The 24390-nt window shown below is 33.2% G+C and overlaps 5 protein-coding genes across 10 annotated transcripts; 2 read left to right on the plus strand and 3 right to left on the minus strand.

Annotated features, from left to right (window-relative positions):
• Window positions 1-1336: 1336 nt before the first annotated feature.
• On the plus strand, window positions 1337-4676 carry LOC100817995 (probable sugar phosphate/phosphate translocator At3g11320-like). Its single transcript, NM_001255256.2, is given in 4 exon segments — window positions 1337-1863; window positions 2734-2837; window positions 2941-3169; window positions 4098-4676. Coding segments are annotated over 4 exon segments (921 nt in total). The 5' UTR covers window positions 1337-1422; the 3' UTR covers window positions 4245-4676.
• Window positions 4677-4679: 3 nt separating this feature from the next.
• Window positions 4680-7929, minus strand: LOC100818168 (LIM domain-containing protein WLIM2b). Of its 4 annotated transcripts, none has more exons than XM_041008913.1 (6): window positions 7638-7929; window positions 7350-7510; window positions 6936-7035; window positions 6809-6843; window positions 6605-6693; window positions 4680-5696 (listed from the first exon to the last, which is right to left on the minus strand). In XM_041008913.1, coding segments are annotated over exons 1-6 (435 nt in total). In that variant the 5' UTR covers window positions 7639-7929; the 3' UTR covers window positions 4680-5647. The 4 variants fall into 4 exon arrangements, with proteins under 4 accessions (XP_040864847.1, XP_025982241.1, XP_014625293.1 ...); XM_026126456.2 differs by having other exon boundaries at window positions 7350-7578; window positions 7705-7927; XM_014769807.3 differs by having other exon boundaries at window positions 7350-7581; window positions 7705-7927.
• Window positions 7930-9637: 1708 nt separating this feature from the next.
• Window positions 9638-11149, plus strand: LOC100818703 (glucan endo-1,3-beta-glucosidase 2). Its single transcript, XM_014769801.3, has one exon. The coding sequence runs from the start codon at window positions 9787-9789 to the stop codon at window positions 10903-10905; it is 1119 nt and encodes a 372-aa protein (XP_014625287.2). The 5' UTR covers window positions 9638-9786; the 3' UTR covers window positions 10906-11149.
• Window positions 11150-13664: 2515 nt separating this feature from the next.
• On the minus strand, window positions 13665-16996 carry LOC100500131 (haloacid dehalogenase superfamily protein). 3 transcript variants are annotated; one of them, XM_006574286.4, is made up of 6 exons: window positions 16725-16996; window positions 16383-16530; window positions 16061-16220; window positions 15322-15769; window positions 14701-14889; window positions 13665-14082 (listed from the first exon to the last, which is right to left on the minus strand). In XM_006574286.4, the coding sequence occupies exons 3-6, from the start codon at window positions 16125-16127 to the stop codon at window positions 13887-13889; spliced, it is 900 nt and encodes a 299-aa protein (XP_006574349.1). In that variant the 5' UTR covers window positions 16128-16220; window positions 16383-16530; window positions 16725-16996; the 3' UTR covers window positions 13665-13886. The 3 variants fall into 3 exon arrangements, with proteins under 3 accessions (XP_006574349.1, XP_014618454.1, NP_001237258.2); XM_014762968.3 differs by having other exon boundaries at window positions 16347-16530; NM_001250329.2 differs by lacking the exon at window positions 16383-16530 and having other exon boundaries at window positions 13686-14082; window positions 16725-16980.
• Window positions 16997-18213: 1217 nt separating this feature from the next.
• On the minus strand, window positions 18214-23804 carry LOC100818533 (adenylosuccinate lyase). The gene is made up of 9 exons (XM_003519330.3): window positions 23332-23804; window positions 22977-23192; window positions 22684-22866; window positions 21551-21772; window positions 21106-21222; window positions 20870-21013; window positions 19906-20007; window positions 19542-19610; window positions 18214-18784 (listed from the first exon to the last, which is right to left on the minus strand). Exons 1-9 carry the CDS (start codon window positions 23659-23661, stop codon window positions 18554-18556), a joined length of 1614 nt encoding a protein of 537 aa, XP_003519378.1. The 5' UTR covers window positions 23662-23804; the 3' UTR covers window positions 18214-18553.
• Between the last annotated feature and the right edge of the window lie 586 nt (window positions 23805-24390).

Consider the following 24390-nt stretch of genomic DNA (forward strand, 5'->3'; position numbering starts at 1 on the left):
TCTCTAAACAAGTGCAGTGCTTTAGGTATCTTTGCATTACTCGTTCACCTTCAATTCCATGAAGAAACAAAAATTGGACCTAACAATAACCTAACACTGCTTTGACTACGTAAATGTGTATCGCTTCAAAGGAGAACGTAAGTCGATGGGTGGGGGGAAGCAAGACACGGTCTTACCTATGGTTTGGAGTTTTCCCACTTCAGAATCCAATGAAAGAAAAAACAAATAATAATTAGGAAAATATGTAACAAATACTCAACTTCTTTTTTCTTTATTAGATGATTCACATCACTTATTATATTCATTAAGAAGTTATTAATCTAGAAAATTGATTCACTCATTTAAGATCAGATTGGTTCACTTTCATTTGATAAGTTAATATAATAACTATAAGTTGACAAGGATTTGGATAGACTTCTAATAAATACTTATAAGTTAATAAAATAAAATAAAAACTATAAAACTAAAATGAATCAATTTTTTTTTATAAATTAATTTTAATTTTTGAGAAAGTTTGATTCATTTTACATTCTTTATTTTTTAATTAGTTTTTGTTCTATTCAAATTAATTCTACATGAATTAAATTTTCATATGCACTCTGTCATTTACACATTCTCTTAGTCTTATCCTCTATTTTTTTTATTTTTCTTTCACGCGCATACAATGGTAAGTTGGTGTCAGGTTAGGGTCCCACAGAAACTTGTTCCAGAGTCAGACCCTTCCAATTTTCTGCACAAATTGCGCCACCCCAAACCCCAAAACATGTTTAATATTCATAAAAGAAGGTAGAAAACGACGGTGCATATAACATTATCAACGATGATAAAACTTACCATACTACAATCCAGTTACAAGTTAACGAGTTATGGGAGCTCCCCGGACCTCAGTTTTAAAGGGGCTTTAGGTATCTTCTTTTGTCCAATAATATAAATTTTGGAAATGATGATTTATATTTATTTGGTTGGTTATAAATATTTTTAAAAGTGTTTATACATATTTTCTAATAATAAAATTATTTATTTATTATATTTAATAAGAATTTATTTATTTTTTTATATAATTGCATTAAATATGTCAACGTTAAACTCACATTTTCAATTGCATTTTTTTCTAACTATGAGAAGTTAAATTGATAATAATTATAAAATCTGTTTATTATCAATTTATATATATATATATATATGTATAATTAATCTAAACATATTTTTAGAATAACTATTATAAAATAAAAAAAATGATAATATATGTCAATTTATAAATGTATAAGAGTGTGAATTAGAATTATTTAGTTTCCCGTTTAATATTTAATTTCCTTGAGGGCGTTAAAAAGAAAGCGCAGAGAAAGGTGTTGTTCTCAGATCCATCCATCAGTGGTGGGCGATGTTGTTGTTCTCAGATCCAGACTGAGGGGGTGAAGGAAAATGAAGTCGTCGAGGCGTCTGTTGAGGATCGGGCTTGTGTCGGCGTGGTACTCGTCGAACATTGGGGTGCTGCTCCTGAACAAGTACCTCCTTAGCAACTATGGCTTCAAGTACCCTATCTTCCTCACCATGTGTCACATGACCGCTTGCTCCCTCTTCAGCTACGTCGCCATCGCCTGGCTCAAGATGGTCCCCATGCAGACCATCCGCTCCCGCCTCCAGTTCCTCAAGATCGCCGCCCTCAGCCTCATCTTCTGCTTCTCCGTCGTCTTCGGCAACGTCTCTCTCCGCTACCTCCCCGTCTCTTTTAACCAGGCCGTCGGCGCCACCACTCCCTTCTTCACCGCCGTTTTCGCTTACGTCATGACCTTCAAGCGCGAGGCCTGGCTCACCTATCTCACCCTCGTCCCCGTCGTCACCGGCGTCGTCATTGCCAGCGGGGTATTCTTCCCAATCTTGCTTATTTGCAATTTTCTTTCTTGTGGCGCTTTGTTTTAATTTTCAAGAAATTACGATAATTTTGTATTATCTTTTCTTTTTCTTTTTCTTATTGGCTAATTGAGGGAGAAAATAATAATAAAAATGATTATTTCTTTATAATTACAATTCTAGCACCACCGACACTTACATACAAGCCTTCAAAGGCTTCTTAAGACATGTTCCACTTGTTATTAATGATGAAAATATCTTGTTGAAGTCATCCTTATCCAATTACAGTATTTTATAATAACTATTTTAAAAGTCTTGTCTATTGACTGTTTAAAAGCTTGGATACTATTTACTCTGTTATTTATGAGTTTGAGTTTTTGATTGGTGTCACTTGCTTGTACAATCATAAAATGTTGTGACTTTTAGTTTAATATTTTGTTTTCAATTCAGTGGCATGTAGGGTTATGCTTATGCAGCTCCTATTGGAAATGTTTTTACTTTTAAGTAAAGTGGTGTATTGCTCGGATGGTACACAAGAACTCTCTCCTATGTGATATTCACCAATAACGTATTCCGGTTACAGATAGAGGAACTTCTTTAGTTTATGTTGTGTAGCATTCTTGGTTTTCAGCGTACTTGTTTGGTGTCCCCAGTTCGATGATCGATTTGTTTATAAAAAAACTAGGAATTTTTGTCATGAATGTAGATGTTTTAGTTGCTGCTGAATCAAATTCAACTGTGCAGCCAGAGAGACAGCTTAAGCAGAGCTAGATCTTTTTCTCCTTTTTTATGTATTATTATTCGAGTGATATTGATCAGTAAAACACAAAAATAATATATGGCTTCTGATGTATTTGTTCTTCTTTTGTTTATTGCTTATAGGGTGAGCCGAGCTTCCATTTATTTGGGTTCATAGTATGCATTGCAGCTACTGCCGCACGTGCCTTAAAATCCGTGTTACAAGGAATTTTGCTTTCTTCTGAAGGGTATGTATAAGGAACATGCTATTTACCTCATTGCTTTTGCTTTCTTCTGTTGTTGGATTATATATATTAAATAGCTACTGATATCCTTCTTGTCGTGTATCAGAGAGAAGTTGAATTCTATGAACCTTCTTCTTTACATGGCTCCAATTGCTGTTGTTTTCCTTCTTCCTGCTACACTTATAATGGAAGAAAACGTGGTTGGCATTACATTGGCTCTTGCCAGAGATGATGTGAAGATCATTTGGTATCTGCTATTTAATTCAGCACTTGCTTATTTTGTCAACCTGACCAATTTTTTGGTCACCAAACATACCAGTGCTCTTACCCTTCAGGTATGCCTTACCTATTCATATAGGCACATATGTCCTTGTTTTTTAAAATTTAATATTTTACTCAAAAGAACATATCTTTTGTATTTTTAGTTGATACATCAAAATTTTGTGCTTGTCATACACAAGTTCATTGTCAATTCACAGATATTCAGTATGTTATTGTTTATTCTAATTCTTGTTTTATTTTTTTATTTGTTCACTTTCATATGTCCTTTAGTGCTGTCATTTTCGCGTCGTTGTGATTTATCTTGGTGTCTTATTATTGTTATTTTTTCAATTCTTTTTAAATAAATTTTTTTGGAAGCAAATCTACCTATCACAAGAGTTTCTAGATTCTCTAGTAATAGACTTTCTCAAAATTCTCGAGTACTTAGTTTTCCAGTTTCTATTTCATAAGTAATTCAAACCTCTTGGAAAAGGAATTCATGGATTACTGCTAAATATTTTATGTTGTATCTCTAAAACTAGTGCTGGGGCAGTATTTTTAAATACTTCTGTTGCTACTGACAGACAGTTCATAAGGATCTAGTGCTAATGGTGCCAAATTATTTCGTGAAATTCTCTGTAAATTTTTATTTTTTGACTTAGAGTTGCTATCTGTGTTCACTGTTTAGTGACATTTCAGCTGGTATTGATTAAGTTCATTAGATTTCTGGGCCAAGTTGATTGATTAATAGATATATAGTTATTGAAGAACTGTCGGAGTTATTATTTGGAGGTGTTGTAGATTTAAAAAATATTTTCTAGGCTTTTTCTTTTAAAGGGTGTGTAAATTGTCACAATATGTGTGATTCAAATGACGATAAGTAAACAAATCAGTGGCAAGATGTACGCTTTTCCTGTAATCCAGTATTTGATATTGGCTTAAAAATTATGTTAAGTTCATGCTTTGACAACTAATCTAAGAGTTGGTTCTTTACACTTGCAGGTGCTTGGGAATGCTAAAGGGGCCGTAGCAGTAGTAGTTTCAATTCTGATATTTAGAAACCCAGTGTCAGTCACTGGAATGATGGGTTATTCACTCACAGTCCTCGGAGTTGTACTTTATAGTCAAGCCAAAAAGCGAAGCAAGTGATACTGATGCTGTCTGTCATTCATGATTCTGTGGAAATCAGCAGTGAATTCCCTATATTTGTTTTCATTCCTGTGCGGACAAACTCAAGATTCCATGAGGCAAATTTGTTAGCATGATTGTGATCAGAATGTTTCAGACTCTACAATTTTTTGGCCCTACATGGAAAAACGGGTTTCCCATTGTATTAGTACCTGTGCAGAAATAGCCCACAGTACAAAGTTTCAATAAGTGACTGATCTCTCTACTATACCCATGTTGGCATATAATCGAGGAATGTCTTTTTGTCATTTATTCTTTGAAGAAAGAGTTGTAGAAGGACCTCTACTCATTTGTTGTTTACATTGCTTACATTTGTTTATTGATGATAAAATTTGTATCTGGGATGCGCCAACAGCATCATACACACGAATTAATAGATTGATCTTCTCCACCTAATTCTCATCCTTCTTAGTTTTGAGTCTTATCCATCAAAACTGATTTTAAAACGCAGAATTATTAAACTTAAAAGATACTATTGAACTTATTCTTTTCCTCTTTTGTCCTCTTATCAGGGAATAGTATTGAAATGCATAAACACGACATATAGTGTATTTGGATTTACGTTTCAATATATTAAAGATCCATTCATTTGAATTCATCAAGAGAGAAACTTTTCCATTGAATGTAACATGTAAGAATTGACATTCAAACACCCCCTTAAACAATCCATTGAATGTAGCGTATTCTATTCAAAATCTTTAATACATCTTGATAAAATACTTTGAATCTCTGCCAATCTTAGTTAGATAAACCTATTTAAAGGAAAATACTCTGTTTCCTACTATTTTTATGCAGAGTATTTCACAATTTGGTGTGTTAAATTAGATACCGCAATCAAGCCGTTGGTTCAAATGCTGCTGAGTTCAGTTCTAAGGTCTCAAATTTAAATTTTGTAGAAAAAAAAACATGATTCAAAACAGAGAATCCTATTAAAGATGATCAATCATGTTCTTTGACAGAAATTGATTATCGGTTAAGTCAATGAATATTTCATATCAATAATATGATAATCCAAAAATTAGATATCACATTTTTAGTGGATTCAAAAGAGAGGGTACGTGAACTTCAGATACGCTGACATCTTGCAAATCACACTATTATTACTGAATGTGCTTGGTCAAATACATCACAGTGTAAATTGCACACCAAGTAGAATAAAAATGGAAAAAGCACAAACACTTGCTCCAAAGATGATAAAAAAGCAAAAGATAACACCGGGACTCAAGCTTATGGAACACAGTTTGCTGGCCGTTTGATTGATGCAGATTTAATAAGATGATTATAGCTCCCTTTCTCCTTAAAAAGCTGGGAGAAATGGTGCTTGCAATACAAAACGCCCTCCAGGGCTGCATAATTGGGTGGAGTTATGGGACAGCCGCCATGTGAACATTTGAAACAAGATTTGTGATAGGCCTGACCACTCAAAATGTGAGATAAACTTACACATGACAAGCAGAAAATTTAAATCTTCTAATTCTGGCTAACTGTGCAGACATGTTACAAATAACCAATTAGAATCACTCTTTACTCAATTAGACAATTTATATACAAATTATATTGACATGGACAGAAGTCTCCCTTACTTGCCTTAATGACCAAGCACCTTTAAAATTGATGTAAAATACTAAAAGCTACCTGTGCTCATTTCCAATTTCAACCAACCCAACAAAAAAACCAGGTCACCAAGTATAAGTTACTACTAATTCCAAATGCAACTTTTGTTGTCTTGTGACAATTATGATTTAAATCACAATATACTCTTCACCATCTTCTAAAGACAGAATAAAAAAATAATTACAATTTCTTCTCTTAACATTTTTCTGCTTAACCCAAGAAGCTCCTTAAACAGAAATGATATTCTGCAAACAACTCTCCCCATGAAACAAGGAAGCCGTATCAAAGTCTACTTCTGGGCCACATATTACTATGGATTTCAAACTTTCTACATTTGATACTATAGTTTGAAACCGTTGGAAGAAAATGGTAAAAGTAATATGTTTTTTCAAACTGGTAATTTAGCCCAAAACTTAGTGAGTTATTTCCAAAGAAGGGAGCAAAGAGACTTTTCGCATAAACTTGTGAACTAGACCCCTCAATTTTCAGAAAGACAAGTGAATGATACTAAATGTTTTGGTTACTCACAAATCATACAACATTACAACTAGTGAACTAGAGAAAGAGATGTGAATATTAATAAAGATCCATGTCATTAGCGCATGAACAGTAAACACTTATTCATAACCAATATGTAACTGAGGTGTTCATGACCCCTACAACAAATATCATCAAACAATTTTGTTTATTAGATTTCTGAATCCTACCTTCTCCAACGGATAAGCAGTTTTGCCACATGTAGCACACTTTTCTTGGTCCCAGAAAACATGCTAGCAGCTTTACTAGGGGACCTTGTCTAGAATAATCAAAAGATGCCGACAGTGTCAGCAGAAAACTCCAAATGTCATAGACCCATTTCTAAATTGCTCATTCCCAACAATGTTTCAAAAAGACAAATTCAAGATTTTTACCAGCTCAGGAGTTGTTTTGTCAGCTTGCTTAGAAGCTGTTCAAATTGAAATCATCACCAGTTAATCTGATTCAGAAATCACAAACAGAACTCTATCCTATAATAATAATAAGAAGAAGAAGACGTACGTGACTGGAAGTTCTTCTTGAAAGATCCTGTCTCCTTGAAGAGTTGCTCATTATGAGGCTTACAGTAAAGAACACTTTCCATGGAGGAATAGTTGCTAAGCTGAAACATGTAAATTTATAAGTGAGAAATTAAATACTATAAAATTAACCCAAATTTTGTTTAATATCATAAGAACTAATAATGCATTACAACAATCAAGTAACCTTATCCATTCTCTAAATATTTATCTTTTGTTGTGGGATTTTTTATATGTGTGTCAGTCACTGCCAGCATTTAAAATAAAACAAAGATCTTTGAAATAGAGACCAAAATTTTGAGGATGAAGAAAAATGTTCACAATGCATTAAATTAAACCAACAATGCAGCTTATAAGAGAAAAGCAAACAAATGGAAGGAACTAAAAGCAAAACTACCTTCAAGGTTCCTTCGCAATGGGAGCACTTGAAGCATGCTTTGTGGTAAGCAGATAACTGATCAACCGGATAAACCGTTTTGCCACAAGCCTTGCACTTTTGCTGAGTACCAATAAAAGACATGTCTCTGGCTTTTTGATCTAAGTGCACCAAACCTACCACTACCAATCTCTAAATGTGTAAACAAAAATACAATGTAGCTTCTTAGACCTTTAAAATATAACCTCAGCTGCTACATGAATTGAAAAAACCACATCAGTTGACAAAGTGAAAGATAAAATATCTTACTATTGGCCAATTTAGTTTCAGAGAAACTTCAACAGATCGAGTCAAATTGTACAAAGTTGTTGTGTACCTTGTTGATAAAAGAGTGAGAAATGGCAGATCGGTGAGGTTGTGAAGAGAGACTCTGAGACGGACAAGGACATTCAGGACTAAGAACTCAGGTGGAAGGATATGAATATATTAAATTGATTGATAACAACAAATCAAATGATCATGAGTAATGACCAGTGTCAAGTAATATAGTATTAACCAATAAACTACTTGGGGGGTAGGATATAGATATTAGATATCTTTGCTGGCTCCACTGTCAGCTCTTGTCTACTCACAAGACCAATTAACTGCATAGGACCATAAGCAACAACTATAGTTGTTTGAGAAATTATCAGATAGGTTTTGATCAATACATGTCTAATAATATTCAATTATATGTGTTTTTAATTTAAATGTTTCACTTTCTTTAACATTAGTCTTATCACTGCTAAATAAAAAAGAATAATCCTTTTGCTAAATGAAATATCAAAAAATCTTTTGCTCATGTCATAACTATGGAAATAAAATCTGCTTCACATGAAAAAAGAAATAAAACTAGAGCCCTGTGATCACGGATGAATTGCGATGTTTTGCTGGTTTAATAATTGGACGAATAGGGCAGTAAAACAGTTTTGATTATGACAAAACTTAACAACAGTGATAGTTAAGGCAGGGCACATGTTATTTAGCTGCTCTTTCAACAAGTTTTATTAACCACACATGGTATGCTTCAGCTCCTCCAAAATGTGCAGTTTTGTCATGTCTGATAATTTTTTTACATAAAAAAAATGAAAAATGTTAAGTACACTGTAATAAATGCTGATTTATATTATTTTTTAATTTTAATAATTGAAGTTGACCTTTAATTTTAAATGAAATAATAGCTAAAAAATACATATGATATCAGTTGTCACACCTAACTTTGTCATTTTCAATTTTGAGAGAGAGAAAAATAAAACTTACATGGTCATTTGACTTGAAAAAATAGAATTTATTTTTTATAAAAATGTCGAATTTTTATTTTATTTTAAATTCTATTATGTTAAATAAAACATATTGAATTAATTATGACTAATTGAATGCAATTAGGAATTTTCACGAATTGAATGGATTAATTTAAAAGTTCAAGATAATCATCGTGATTCGTGATCTTATCTGTTAATATCATGTTATTATATTATTTCTTTTATTTTATATGCTTCTTTTTTGATAATTATAAAAAAGTTGTGCAAATGAAATTTGTTAATCCATTTTTACTTATCCATTTTCTTAATTCTACACCATTGTTACATGCATCACCGTTTTTAAATAACAAAAAAACATAATCAGTTCAACACACATTCTTTCTCTTTAACATCCCAGACATGTAAATTATAAACACGTACGGTATAATTAATTTGATATACAAATAGCATATCGATCTTCAAATCTCACCTGACTAAGGTGATACAAAGATTCAAAGGAAAAGGATTGACAAAGACGGGAAATACAGAGTCTCCCTTGACAGGTGCGTGTAAAGTCTCACTTTTGATCAGAGAAATACAAAGATAGATAATACAAAAAGCATTTGGAAGTTACTACTATATGTTGTGTGAACTTTACAGTTGCATAGAAATAATATTATTTTTCACTTTGCTATTGTGTACTCTTATGAATGCATGAAAATGGTTAAAATTAAGAGTTGTTTTATAGATTAAGGCTAACTCTAAAACTATTTCAATGAGTTATTATGAGTGGTGACTAAATCCTTTATCTTGTTTACACTCTTGTAGCATTTTATGTAATGCAGGAACATGCTTATTTAATAATCTTCATGCAATAGGAAGGATTAAGTACTCCCATTATCAATAACATTTTTTTGTTTGTTTAAAAAAGGTAACTAACTCGTTTATCATGTCATGCAAGCCAATAAATATTTCATTACCAACACTGTAGCACAACAAAATGTATTCATGCATATATGCATGGTGAAGTTCAATCTAGTCCCTTCCCCTACTTAAATGTAATTAATGCAAATAAGAAAGAAGAATTAACAAGTATAGATGCCGCCATATTCTAAAATTTGAAAGTTGAAACCCTCCCTGTAACTAATTCCCCGCGTTTCCTTCTCTCTTCTCGCACCATGTCCACTCGCATTCTCTTATTTTTCATCTCTCTCTCCCTCCTCCCCCAGCCATACCCCTGCATCGGCGTCACCTACTCCGCCCCCACCGCCACCCCGCAGCACCCCTCCCCCTCCCCAGAGCGCATCGCCGCCGGGCTCCGCCACCTCAACGCAAGATCCCTCCGCCTCGAAGACGCCGACCCCGCCATCACCCGCAGCCTCCTCTACAGCAACACCACCCTCTTCCTCACAATTCCCAACTACATGGTCACCTCCATCGCCCAAAACCGCTCCGTGGCACAGTCCTGGCTCTACACTCACGTGGTCCCCTTCTATCCACGCGTCAAGATCACAACAATCTCCGTCGGCAACGCCTTCCCCGATGTGTACCCTAATTCCGTGAACGACCTCCTCCCCGCGATCTCCAACGTCCACGTGTCCCTCCGCGACCTCGGCATCCGCAACATCAAGGTCTCCACCTCCTTCTCATTCGTCACCGCACTCACCTCCCCTTTCCCTCCCTCAAACGCACAGTTTCAAGAACCCAACGGCGCAACCCTATTCGGTCCACTCCTCCAATTCCTTCACGACACCAACTCCTCCTTCTTGATCAACCTCTACCCTTACAATCTTTATCGCCTCAACCCCGAGATTCCTCTCGGAATCGCGCTTTTTCAAGAACATCCTTTTAACTTCCGCGACGACTTCACCACCGGTGTTCGGTACCGGAACCTCTTCGACGTCATGGTCGACGCCGTAGTCTCCGCACTCGCCGTCGCCGGCTACGAGACCGTGCCGATTATTGTGACCGAAACTGGCTGGCCGAGCTCCAGCGCCGCCGCTAACGAGTTCGACGCGAATTTAGGGTATGCCGAGATATACCTCAAGGGGCTCGTGAAGCATCTTAAATCTGGAATGGGAACGCCGTTGCTGAAAGACGGTGTGACAGAGGTTTTCGTTTACGAGATGTTCGATAAGGAGGAAGGAACAACAGGGAGGAGCTGGGGGGTTCTCTACCCTAACGGAACTGCAAAGTACCATCGCGTCGATTTCTCGTGCTCCTCGGTTGCTTCTGGGAGTCTTCATATCGCGGTGATGATCATCATCTTCTTCTTATCGCTTTTGGTTATTGTGTGAGTGAATTTGTTAATTCTGGTGAGGTTAATTGGTTTTTTTTTTAGTAGTTTAGGGTTGGGGATTTGTTGATTAGGGTTGATTTTGTGTTGAATGTTGTACTCTGAAATTTGTTGGTGTTCATAGTTTGTAAGAAGATCAATCAATATAGCAGCTCGATGTTAGTTTGTACGAAGATGCATGGGATCTTTGGTTTTGTTTTGTGATAACATAACAGGACTATATCCCTTATGGGAAGCTTTTATTATTCAAATTTTATCTTTCATAACAAACTTATTCTTTTCTTTAATTTTTGAACCACTGGGTGAATTTGTTTGCAAAATTTGAGTTCATTTTAAGTACATGCTGAAAGTATATTTTTATTTAAATTTCACGATAGGCTTTAAATTAATTCAAATTTCAAAATACGTACAATTTTATTTATTTGACGTGGAGTAAATTAATTACTTTGAATATACGTTGAATAGAACATGCCGGTAATTACTAATTTTGATTTCTATTTTTAATTTTATGTAACTAATATAAGTTTTTTTTGGGTCGTCATGTAAATAATATAAGTATTTTAAAATATATATATATGTGACCCACCGTTTTACATGTATTTTTATGATAAAGGAGTTAATCAGGCATGTTAATAATTTTACATGTACTTCCATGTTAAGTCAAGCATGTTAATAAATTTACATACATTTTACGTCAAGAACATTAAAAGTGTCAAGTTCTTTTTAAGATTGTGAGCATCACCGAAATGAACATTAGTTATAGTTTCATTTATAATTTTATATTGAAAATAATTAATATAGTTATAAATAATTTTCTATTTTTTAAATTTATATTATTTATTTTTAAATGTAATATATAAATTTTACAAAAACAAATTAATTACATTAAAAATTATGTTTTTGATAAAATACCTTTATTAACAGTAAATTTATTCGAATATTTATGTGAAACATTAATAAATAAGCATGTGGTGGCTAGATTTTGTTTTTACGTGATTATGTGGTAGCTAGCTAATCTTTGCTTCTTTTTTTTCCTCTACTTGTTAATATGTGTTTTTTCAGGCATAAATCATATCATTTGTAAAATTAATTTCATAAGTTATGATTTCATTGATACATAAATGATAAATTATTAGTGGAAAATTTATTATAATAAAAATATCCAAACATAAATCATATTATGTTAAAATTAATTACATTTAAAATCAATTTTATTATCACTTATCCAAACACCTACTAATCAAACTAATTTTTATAATTTTATAAAAGATAAAAGTTTTTTTTAAAAAAATATTTTGCATATGATCGTTGCACGGGTAATTAAATAGCTAGTGGCATATATACATATGTATATATAGATAGCTAATTGCATCTTGAAACGTCACTCAGAATCTCATAATCAATTCAGTTGTCACACTTAGACGAAAGATTGCATAAATTGTCTTAAGAGAAATACAAAGGATACTCTCTTTTGACATTTTATTTCTAAATTTTTTTTACGATTTGTTAAAATTTATTAGAAAATATTATTTTTAGTGAAATTTTTTTTTTCATTTATGATTCTCTCTTGATTTATATTAAATCAGAATTAACATCTACCAAAATTAATGATTTGTAATAAATTCTAACAAAATATATAGAATCTTTGAGGAAGAGTGTGATAGAATACCTGCAACATTTCTCATTGTCTTAATTGTGATGGTATGTGAAAGGTAAATAAATTATGAATAGAAAATGAAGACAAACCTCATAGGAGTGGAAATGAGACGGCCAAGTCGAATTCTATCGAGTTTATCTTGTCTATTTTATATTTCTTTACCCAAGTCTAGGAATGAATTGTACTGTTCGATGAAACTTTTGAGAAATTTAAAAGCTTCTTTGATTAGCTTATAAGATACTTTTAAACTTATAAACTTCTTGCTTATATGTTTATTTGACTAGTTTATAAGCTATTTTAATCAAAATAAACTTGTTTGATACATGATTTTATTTTTTATAAATTACTTCAAGTAATTTGTGAAAATAAACTAGCTTATAAGTTATTAATTTTTTTTCTTCTCAATTTTATCATCACTAATTTATTGGAAATTTTTTTATATCCTTTTATTCAATTTAAAAACTCTTTTACCTATTTCAACATTCTTACGAATAATAGATGTCATATTTTTTTTAGTTATTACGAACTTGGAATTTTACTTTTTTTTATTGTTTTGTTTAATGTTAAACTATTTATTTGAATGAATATTAGTACATTATTTAATTTTTATTTGAAATATTTGATCAGTAAACAAAAAGTTGACAAAAAAAATCCAAATTATAAAGAAAAGCGGCTAGCTTGTTTAGCAAAAAGGGTAGACTTATTTTTTAAAAATTTATCTAGTTAAATAGGAGAAGTCATAGACTTAAAAAAAAAAAAAAAGTCTATCAAACCTGGGAGATTGGCTTGCTTAATAACAATATTATTCTTAATAAATTTGTGGGTGAATTGTGAGACACAGAGAGTGTGATCTAGAATTTTGTAAGTTCTAATATATTTGTGAGACCTACACAGAGTGTAATCTAATTAATGTATTAGGGGAGGAAGGTAGTTTGCATAAAACCCCAATTTATTGTCATCACTGTACATAAAAAATGTATTGCTAGCCTTTCTCTAAAAAAATTACACTATTCATTTTTTTTAATTCCTTTTAAGTACTCAGAATTATATTTAAGATTTTAGTAAAATTCTTTTATGAGCGGCACATTCATGGACGTGCATATCCGACAGTCAGAATTTTTTTATGGCCCAACGAGGAAGATATTATCTACCAGTAATGCTGTGTTCAATTAAAACAAATCTGTTCCCTACATTGTCTTTGGCAGACAATGACATGCGATTACAACATCCCTAATATGAACAATAGGAGAGATGCAGAGAATTAAACTAGTCGAACAAAAACCAAATTATCCTGTATTGTAGGATGAAACTAATATATCCAGCATCTATGCTCTCCTTTGCTGCTTAAACTTGTCAAATATAGGGTCCGGAAGCAAAAAAATTCTTATTCCTCTATCTGCAACAGTCAAAGCATCCATTTGACTGCTCATGATACTTATTATGCGGAAGCCCTTCTTCTGTATCACATTCCTTTGCCTAGCAAAACACTCATTCCCTTTGGTAGATTCTTCATCTTCTTCACTGCAAAAACGTAGATCATAGGTTACGTATGTTTTGGTATAGCACTATTGCTGAAGAAAGATTGGCTATTGTTTTGTTGCCTATTGTTTTGGTGGTGAATGGGATTGTTTGCAAGGTAAAATTTAATTTAAGACCATCAATTTTAAACATGGTTATAGGATCCAGGAAATTTCAGAGAGATTAGAAAATGGAATATCCACACGGGCAATGTTAAGTAAGCAATGAACCTAAAGGGTTGACATAGTGGTATAAGACCCACTGCGTTCACATGCATGAACGAAAATAATCTATTTAACGGAAGATTTTATGTTTGATTTCTACCGTGTGTAAAATTCTTTTGGATTAATGTCCGGCGGCAATCACGCACCGTGAGTGGATATAATCTTTGATCAAAATGGATTGGAAATACTTCTGGTTTTGAACTCAAAAATAAATAAAATTAAGCCTTGAAATCATTTGAGAATTCCGAATACATATAAGTAAGAGAAGGGTATAATATTCTTTCTTAGTGAGGTTTAGATATCTACCATAAGGTCTAAACAAACATAATTTGAGATCTTCCTTTAATCATTATCCAGGGTATATGAAAGGAACATAATAAACACTAGTGACAAGTACCTCATCATCAAGGAAGACCAATCTCTAAATCCAGCGGAGAGAAGATGATTGATGGTGACATTTTGGCGTGTTCCATGCTCTCTTGATAACAAAATTATGGACCACCCACCAGCATGAAGGTTCATGTATAATCTTAAAACAAGCATCCTCTTCAAATTCTTTGCTTCTAATATACAATTGTTAATGCTGCTGTTATCATGAAAACCACACAAAAAGAAAATCATATGAAGTTACTGCCAAAAAGATATGCAGATCAAGTTGGATAGATAATATATGGGGGGTAAACTGATGCAAGTTGGAGTAACAAATAATTTGCATAAATATTTTGGACACCATAATTCCAGCTGTCCATGATCTGAGCATTATCCAATTTTTATACTATCTATAATTGGGGAACATAAATGGGGATTTGCAACAATATATGACAAAATTCATCAAGATTGAGATTACATGCCACTACAAGAATTTCCCTACAAAAGTATTCATTCAAACTGGGGGGATGTATTATGTTTAAGAAAATAGAATTTCTTTTACTGATACCTAAAACTGAACCACTAGACATAAGATTCCTCCTTATGCCCTCGAATGACACACCGAGAATAAGATGGACGATGAGATTACCTTTGAAACAAATTGGAAGAATGGGGAATTGGAGGAAATATGCCATCTATGTCTATCAACACCACATCAAGACCATCATCTGATGGTCTAACACTGTTGAAGTAATCCTCAATCACAGACTTGGTTGAATCCAAGTCTCTAGCATATTGACCTTCCTTGATATACTTCATGGCCAGGTCCTTGCAGAGGCTAGGAAAATTATGTCTTTCCAAGTTATTGAGCTTAGCATGCAGAGAATAAAGCTTGCAATAATTATACTCATCATTTATATTCTGAAGCTGAATAATTCCAGCATGGCTACTTTGACAAGATTGCAGCATCATTGCCAGTGAAACCAATAAAGTAATTAATAAAAGTCCTGTGGCGGCTAATGCCGCAACAAAGATGGTTGCGGCAAAGGATGTGATGTAGAATCCTGATTCCAGCACAAAACTGCTCCTCCGCAACTCTAACCAGGAAAGAAACAGGATAAATAATCATGCTAAAATAATAATTTTGAAGCATAATCACAGCTGAAAGATAAGATAGATGGGAACAAGCTCTGTATTATCTGGCTTCCATTATGTGATTAAACATAAAACAATTCTAAATTCTCCTACAACATTCTTGTGCAAATTCTCTTACAAGATGAAGAGAGTATTGAATACATTTTATGTTTCCAACAATACATTAAATATATTCATGGACAATATTTCTTATTCATTTAGAGTCCAAGAGCGACAAAGCTGTCATTACCTACCAGAACCACCACCTGAGAGACTCCTTGTAGAATTCATCCGCTCCACTTGATGGCCATACGCAGACATAACTTCAAGCTGTATCTAATATATTATTTATCCAGAATCCAGTTGAAGTAACACCTACAGCTTGTGTCCAGAATCAGATATCAAAGGGGTATCCTGAAAATTTTAGACAAAAAACTTGGTCATATTCGTAATCAGTCTCAACTGATGCGATTGGATTGCTATGCATTCTACTTTTGACATAATCAGAATATACAAGCAAATACAGTGAAAATTGAACACCTCTTTCTTTTTTTTTCTCTCTCTTTCTAGCCCTACCCAAGTTTTTCTGACAATCACACATTTCAAGGGATGAGGAGATGGGGGAAGAAGTTATCACTCATCAGCATTGTCCCACCAGAATTTTCCAACAACATTTTCTTTTCTTTTTTCCATCAGAATTGTCCCACCACAGAATCACCTGATCCTATCACAGAATAAAAATGAACCTAAAATTACAGAATATAAAATATGTAAGTTGTGCTAGATGAAACTTTCAGCTGGCACACGATCTGGGGTGTCTATAAGTTCCCAACCACATTGGCTCTCAAATCACAGCACGCAACAAACAACTCAAATTGATTCAAAACAAAAGGTGAAAGAGAAAACGTAGAGACTGACCCAAAAGAATGCTGTTTCTGTCTGTTACATCCCAGTTGGCTTCAAAAATCAAATCCTGTAAGAGATTTAACACAAGACAAGCAAATCAACTGTCTTGTGAATGTATGCTGTTAAATTGGTGATTTGGGAAGGCAGTGAGAGAAAACAGCACGCGAGAAAGACATTATTACACGCCAAAGTGAAATATGGAAGAAAAAAGAAGTTGACTAGAACGGTATATAGCTCAAGAATGACACAGGACAGATAATTTCGCCAATGTAATGTTTGATCTATTTTATTTTATGCGTCATTACATTACATCATTGATGAGTGAAATAATTTCAACTAAAGAGCAGTGAAGTTACTATAAGTCTGTAAAATAAAAATAATAATCTTTCCTTTATCCTTTGTTGGGGATAAAAAAAAGCAAAGAATTGATTGTTTAATCAGTTATGGTGTGTATAATCATACATGGTCAATCACCAATCAAATTGTAACAAGCAACACTTCAAATTTGTTTTCCTACTCTGTCATTTTCCAGAAGATAAGTATACCCAACTGAAATTATTAATTTTGTCCAACTCCAATAGCGTAACAAATTTTATTTTATTTTTTCTCTTTTTTTGGGAATAGCGTAACAAAGTTAAACACTAAGAAAGTACGATGTTGTGAGAACATGTAAGTATTATTTATATTGTTAAATATGTGTTGCTGTCGCAGGTTGCATTCAAGACTGAGAAATTACGCACATAAACCCCACTTGGCGTCCATAGCATATTAGCACATCACATGAGTCAGGTTGGTGTGGGGTTAAAGGTACTAGTGGCTAGCTAGATTCTAGATTCGAATCCCACGTAATAAAAGAATAAAAAATAATTCACAATAATAAACTAGTCGCTTGGAGCAATCATAGAGGTTGCAACCTTCAAGATCATGCTTGCTAAAAACAGATTTCACACGTTAAAATTATCAACTAATGTTGTCCTTTTTTTCTCTATACTAGTAAACGTTAAAATATTAACAACACCGTCTCTTCTTTGTCATAATTAGATAAAATCACGTGCTGACCTCAATAATACAGAATGAGCCTAAGTTATTGGATGCAAACGCAACTAATAAATTAACATCCAAAATTTAAAAATTATTCATAAAAGATAATATTGAAAAACATGTTGGAAACAATTTTTAACCAAATATTAGTGGAATATTTGCAAGAAAAATGAAAAATTATGACAAATCCCATCATTATTTATATAAAGTTTATTAAGCTTACTTTTCTTGGTTCTCTCTAGTAAAGGATCATTGACAAATTCCTGTTACTAAGCGCTTACAGGATAGAAAATAAAACCGACCAACAGTAAATTCCAACGTTTAAGAGTTGATTGCAGGATAAACTACCTTTACACTATCATCAAATTTCAATTAAATTCTTTTAAATGACCCAGGTTGTGTTTGTTGAACTCACCTGAATGGAGAAATATAATTTTCAAATTCCTGTAAAATACCACGATTTTGGAAAAGAGATTTCATAAATTTCAAAATACATAGGGTTTAAATTTGACACATCCTTTATGCTTCATCAGACCTATTTTATTATTCAGGTCTGGCACTTTAAACTCGTACACTATGTTACAAAATCCTTAACACCATTCTATATCAAAATGGTTTTATAATCAGGGAAAATCATGTCTTTTCTCCCTTTTTCCCAAAATGGAACATCTTATTTAAAAGTTAATATATCAACTAATAGCCATTTGGTAAATGGTGGCGAGGATGCAAAATTGCCTTGCCAATAGTATCATCAACTAATGAATATCTCGAGCAAACTGTTTCAACCATTTGTTTGTTTCCTAGATCTTTATTCCAATCACAGTATTCACCACATTTTCCACTGTTCTGGCCAATTCAACAGCTGCTCCAACATAAGTATCAGGTGTTAACTTCAACATATTACTCTTTGCTTCTTCTGGAATATCTAGGCCTTTAATGAAATCTCTTATGCTCTCTTTGGTAACTGCTCTTCCTCTGGTTAGTTCTTTTAACTTCTCATAAGGCTCAGGAACACCATATCTTCGCATAACCTGAATAAAATTTGCAAAATGATTATAGTAGAATTTTAAAGGGGGTGACAGCAAGCAACATCAAGAGAAGTACACATGAATCCAGCACAAAAATGTGGGCATCTCATTCATAAACACCAGTAACTTTACAAATTCAGAAAATTTCTAACAGAAAAGAAAATTTGTTTTAACATGGGGCAAGCAATATAACCATTGACTCAAGAATGCCTAAATTTTTACAATTAGCATACAGCATTTCAGAAGTAATATGATCAAAACCTGAAACCATAAGGGAAAAGCAATTAGACAAGTTGCAAGTGTTGTACGGTGTTTATGAATGAATTAAAAGGTTATTTAATTTCCATAGAAATTGAAGCAAGGTCTGGATAAGCTGCTAAATTAAAAGGTTATTCAATTTGCATAGAAATTGAGTCGGAATTCAAACATGACATGCAAATACTATGGAACTAGCCAAAAGGCTTCAGATCATTGGTTATGCTTCAAAAACTAACTTTAGAAATCAGCTTTGATAAGAAAATGATAAAAGCTTCAGATCATTGAGCAAACCTTTCATCTCCTAAAGGACATTAACTAGTAAATTATATTATCTTCAAAGAGTCAAGTTAAAAGAATATTTTGCTTCTTGTTATACTTGAACCCCATGAAGTAAATAGCATCACCACAAAGAACTCAAGTCTTCAGTATATTTTTAGCATTCCGTGTAAAATACAAATAGATTAAACTAAATAAACATATAAAGCCAGAAGCATATACTTACAGTCTGAATTGGTTCAGCAAGCACCTCCCAGCAGTGGTTCAAGTCTTCACTCAAGCAAGCTTCATTAACCTAAATTGTAAATTAAAATATGACATGAAAAAGTTCAATGAAAATACAAAAACCTACTGCCTTTTCTTTGGATTTAATAGAAAACTTGAGAAACTTGCTCTATAGTTATGCAAATAGACAGTGATAGGAACTTTGTATATGCATCCTGCTCAAATGAACAGTATACTACAGTCAAAGAAACAGTTGCAATAACCAAAATATATCATCCAATAATGCTATATTTCCAATAAAAAAAGAAGATAATTATGCACATAGTAGGAGAAAAGCAACATAAATCTCATGTTGCACTGATTACCTGAAGCTTCCCTATTCCTTGAAGTGTGCTTTTGTAGGCAAGAAGAGAATGACCTATACCTACACCCATGTTCCTTAAGACAGTTGAATCAGTCAAGTCCCTCTACAGAAAAGAAAAAAATGAATATAGAAAACAACAATTATTTCCAAGAGCTAATCACAATTAGACTATAACTACACTAAATTAAACTCAAAAGTCAATAGATTACAACAAGGTTATCAAATAAAGATTCAAACCGTGAATTGTCAACTAATTTTTGAATCTTGAATACTTATATAAAAAATTTAAACTAGAAATAGATAAAAACAACTTAGCCATAAGTCTCATAAAGCAAAATTAAAAGTTATATATGAGTTTGGGAAGCCTCTATTTTGGAAAAAGGATGAAAACAAAACAATGAAACAGCCAAATAGATGAAAGAAAAGAGTAGTGGAATAATCAAATAGGATAAGCTCAGTAGTGTTACTCTTCAATTCATTTTCATTTAACAATTTTAGCTTATATGACTTTTCAATTTCTTTGAGAATTGATGAAAGAAAAGAAAAAAAAAATAATAATGAATCATTAAATCGTGTGATTCATATCAATGATTGACATTTAAGTATTATTTATGTATTGTAAGATTGTTAAATGAAATCATACGCTTACCAGTTCATTCATGTATTGTAAGATTTAAAATCATTTTGTCACAAAAAAAAGATTTAAAATCATTCGAGATTCATCTTATGATACAAATCACTAGCTAGCCAAATCACACTATGAATTACAAATTACAATAGCTCTGGTAACACTTTCTGCAGCATATAATTTGGCAGTGTGTGTCTTCACACTACAGAAAAATACACAAGCCAATTTCCAAAAGATATATTAGTAAAATCCTTTTGGCATCATAGTTTAGAATAATAGCAATACCAAAATGAGCATAATAAAACCAAAAAAAGAAATCAAACTCAAGAGGTCTTGCCTGCCAACGTGAAATCGGCAACTTCATGCTTAGATGTGACAGACCTCCATTAGCTACACCTAGATTACCTTCGCTGTTCTCAAAATCAATAGGATTCACTTTGTGAGGCATAGTTGATGACCCAATCTCTCCAGCCTTGGTGGTCTGCATAAAAAATTTTGTAAATGAAAAGATTATTGCCGCTCTTAAAGTATAGCTCCATAGTCTGGTTATTGCTACTATATAAGAAAGCTCACCTGCTTAAAGTAACCCAAAGATATATAGCCCCATACATCTCTATCAAAATCGATTAATATATTATTGAACTGGATGAGCAAATGAAAAAGCTTTGCCATGTAGTCATGAGTTTCAATCTGTTAACCAAGTGGAGTAATATAATCAGCACAATACATTAAGTTACCAAGTTGGCATGATCAGATGATCATGAAATGGCAGTTCAACTTAGCTTTGATTGTGTAAGTGCTCAAGATATAACTATCATAATATAAGGGAAGAACTAGCCAAAAAACTAACACAAGCTTCATTGAGAATTGATGAAAATCTAAAACAATGTATATGTATATAGCAATAGAGATAGCAGAAGTCTAAAAATTTTAAGATTCAGTTTTTTTTTATAAAAAAAATTGCATAAATATCTGGTAAACTTGAACAGAAAAAAAAAATGAAAAGGTAAAACCATACCTGAGCAACATAAGGATTAAAACTTAATCCAAGAGAGTGTACAAACTGTTCTGCAATGTGAGGCCAGTTAACATCAGGATATGCAACAATATGTGCATTGTAATTTCCAACCGCACCAGCAAATTTCCCCACTATCTCAACCTGAGACAGATCCTTCCTTTCTCTGCTTAATCTTGCAGCAAAGATCGCCATTTCCTTTCCCAAAGTAGTTGGTGAAGCTGGCTGGTAAGTAGTGCAGAGAAATTTAACAATGAAGAACTAACAACTAATAAAGTGAGAGAGCAATAGCACTAAAGAATTGCAAAATTGTTTACAAGGAACTATCTACCACCTTTCATACGAGTTCAGAAGCTAAAAAAACCAATTTTTTGTCACTTCAAAGTTAAGGTATTTGCAATAGACCAATATGACATCCCACAATATATATTGATTCTTAAAAATATGCACCAAATATTAGAACATAGGTTAATTACCTATTCTATTAAGAATTAGTTGAAGAATAGTTCTGTAAATAGGATATCAATGTACAAAGTTTTGTGTTTTTTTTCCTGAACTGGAAAAAATAATAAATTACCAATACTCATTAAGAAGTCATTGCCACATCGTCTAAACAAACTAGGTTTGTTTGATAATGTTGATGACTTTGGAAAAGGTTTATCTAAAGGCTTGCTGGTCACACAGGTAGCTTGCAAATTCACTACAATGCAGGAAACAAGTGAGTTGAGTTAAGTGTAGGTTGGAAAAAGCAGGAAACAAGCTGAGCAGTATCACTAGTTATATAAAGAACCAATTCATGCCACTCAACTTGCCAGGGAAGTTGCCACTGTAATGCAGGAATTTACTGTGTCTAGTGGTGTTAGGCCTTTTGGAGTGTCCCTGCTGGTTGCTGGGTTCAATGATAATGGACCACAATTATATCACGTGGATCCATCAGGTTCATAATTTTCCTAGAAAGCTTCTGCTATGGGGAAAAATGTTTCTAATGGAAAGACAGATCTCATGAAAAAAACATTGAAAAATATACAAAACTTTGTACTTTGATCTCCTATTTATAGAACTATTCTGTAACTAACTCTTAGCAGAAAATAGGTAACTAATCCATATTCTAATAACAATTGCACAAATGAACATACCTGTCCATGAGTGCGGGAAAGCATAGGAACATGTGCATTATCTTTAGCCATATCACACAAAGCTTTGATTATTTTATCCATGACAGGAAACATGATAGAATTCATTGTTTCCCTCAGCATCAAGGCATGGGCAAGATTATTTATATCCTCAGATGTGCAAGCAAAGTGAAAAAACTCAACCACCTGCGAACAGGTTTTAGAATAACACAGTCCATCAGAACCCATAATCAAAACAGCAAAACAGTGCATAGCCTCAGAGTATAAAGAAACACACACATAAAGTGAATTTCAACCTTAGCCACTTCAGCATTGGATTGACACTTATGTTTCAAGAAGTACTCCACCGCTTTCACGTCATGATTCGTGACCCTCTCAATGTTTTTAACCTCCAAGGCATCCTCAACACTAAAGTTATCAATCAGGCCTTCTAAGAAAGATTTAGCACCATCACTGAAACTGGGAACCTCAACGATTTCAGGAATCACAGACAGCTGCAGCAACCATTTTATCTAACAGGAAGCACACACACACACACACACAAAACATCAGAGAGCAACAATACCCAGAAGAGAAAATTCAAAACAGAAAAAAAAAAAGGTACTTTAATCAAAAGGGCATCAGAAAAGAGGAGAATTAACAAAAGGGTACCTCAACAAGAACCCGAAAGTAGATTAAGCCATATTCACTCAAAAAAGGAGCAAGTTCCTTAACTTTGCTCCAATAACGACCATCCAATGGGGACAGAGCCGTCAAAGCAGAGAGCTCAAAATCGATGGAACGGGGTCCAAACATGTTGTTGTGGGTAGAGGTGGGTGTGTGGGTGCTAAGGACGGCTTTGCAGGAGCAACCTCTGCGAGAGGAAGAAGGGAAAGAAGCATACGAAAAAGGAAGAAAGTGTTGTGTTGAACTTTGAAGGTTGGTTCTAAGAGGGTTGAAGCTCCCAAGTTGGGTAGCGTTAGAGAGTGCAGTGAACTCCATGAAAGGCTTCGGAGGAAGAAAAAACGCACGAACCCTTTCACGCAGTCACACTCGAGATACTCTCCGTCTTCGACTTCGATTTCGTCTTCTTAGTAAAAACCCAACACAAACACGAGAGGATTTAACAAATCAAATTATTCGTTAATAATTAGTAACTTTTTTTAAAATCATTAATAATTAAAATAACTTTGTGAAACAATATAAAATACTTATTTATTATAAATTTCAATTATATAAAATAAATATTTACTAATCCAATATAATTTGGGTTTAATTAAGTTTTTCATATCTAAAATATAAGTCATTTTTAGATTATTATCAAACATTCATTTTTTTCAATTAAGTATCTGAAAAAAAAATTCAGTTTCATTTTACTTCATGACGTTAGTTATCTTTCGTTAAGTGATAATGTATCAGACAGAATGTTATGCCATTACCTTTTGATGACGTGACAATAATGTATCAATAACTATTAGGCATGATGACGTGATACTCTAACTTGTTACATTATCACTTAACAAAAGAAGATTAACAACATATAATAAGTTGAAATAGAAAAAAAAATTTAGTAGGTATTTGACAAAAAAATGAATTTTTAGGTAGTAATCTGAATACGACATATTTTTCAGGTATGAAAAACTTATTTAAACCAGATATATTCAGTGTTTTGCGATTTATGATCAATGTACACATGTAACATGTGATGTCTTCTCTCACTCTTCCTTCATA

The sequence above is a fragment of the Glycine max genome, chromosome 2 (assembly GCF_000004515.6).
Source record: "Glycine max cultivar Williams 82 chromosome 2, Glycine_max_v4.0, whole genome shotgun sequence".
NCBI classification, from domain to species: Eukaryota; Viridiplantae; Streptophyta; class Magnoliopsida; order Fabales; family Fabaceae; genus Glycine; species Glycine max.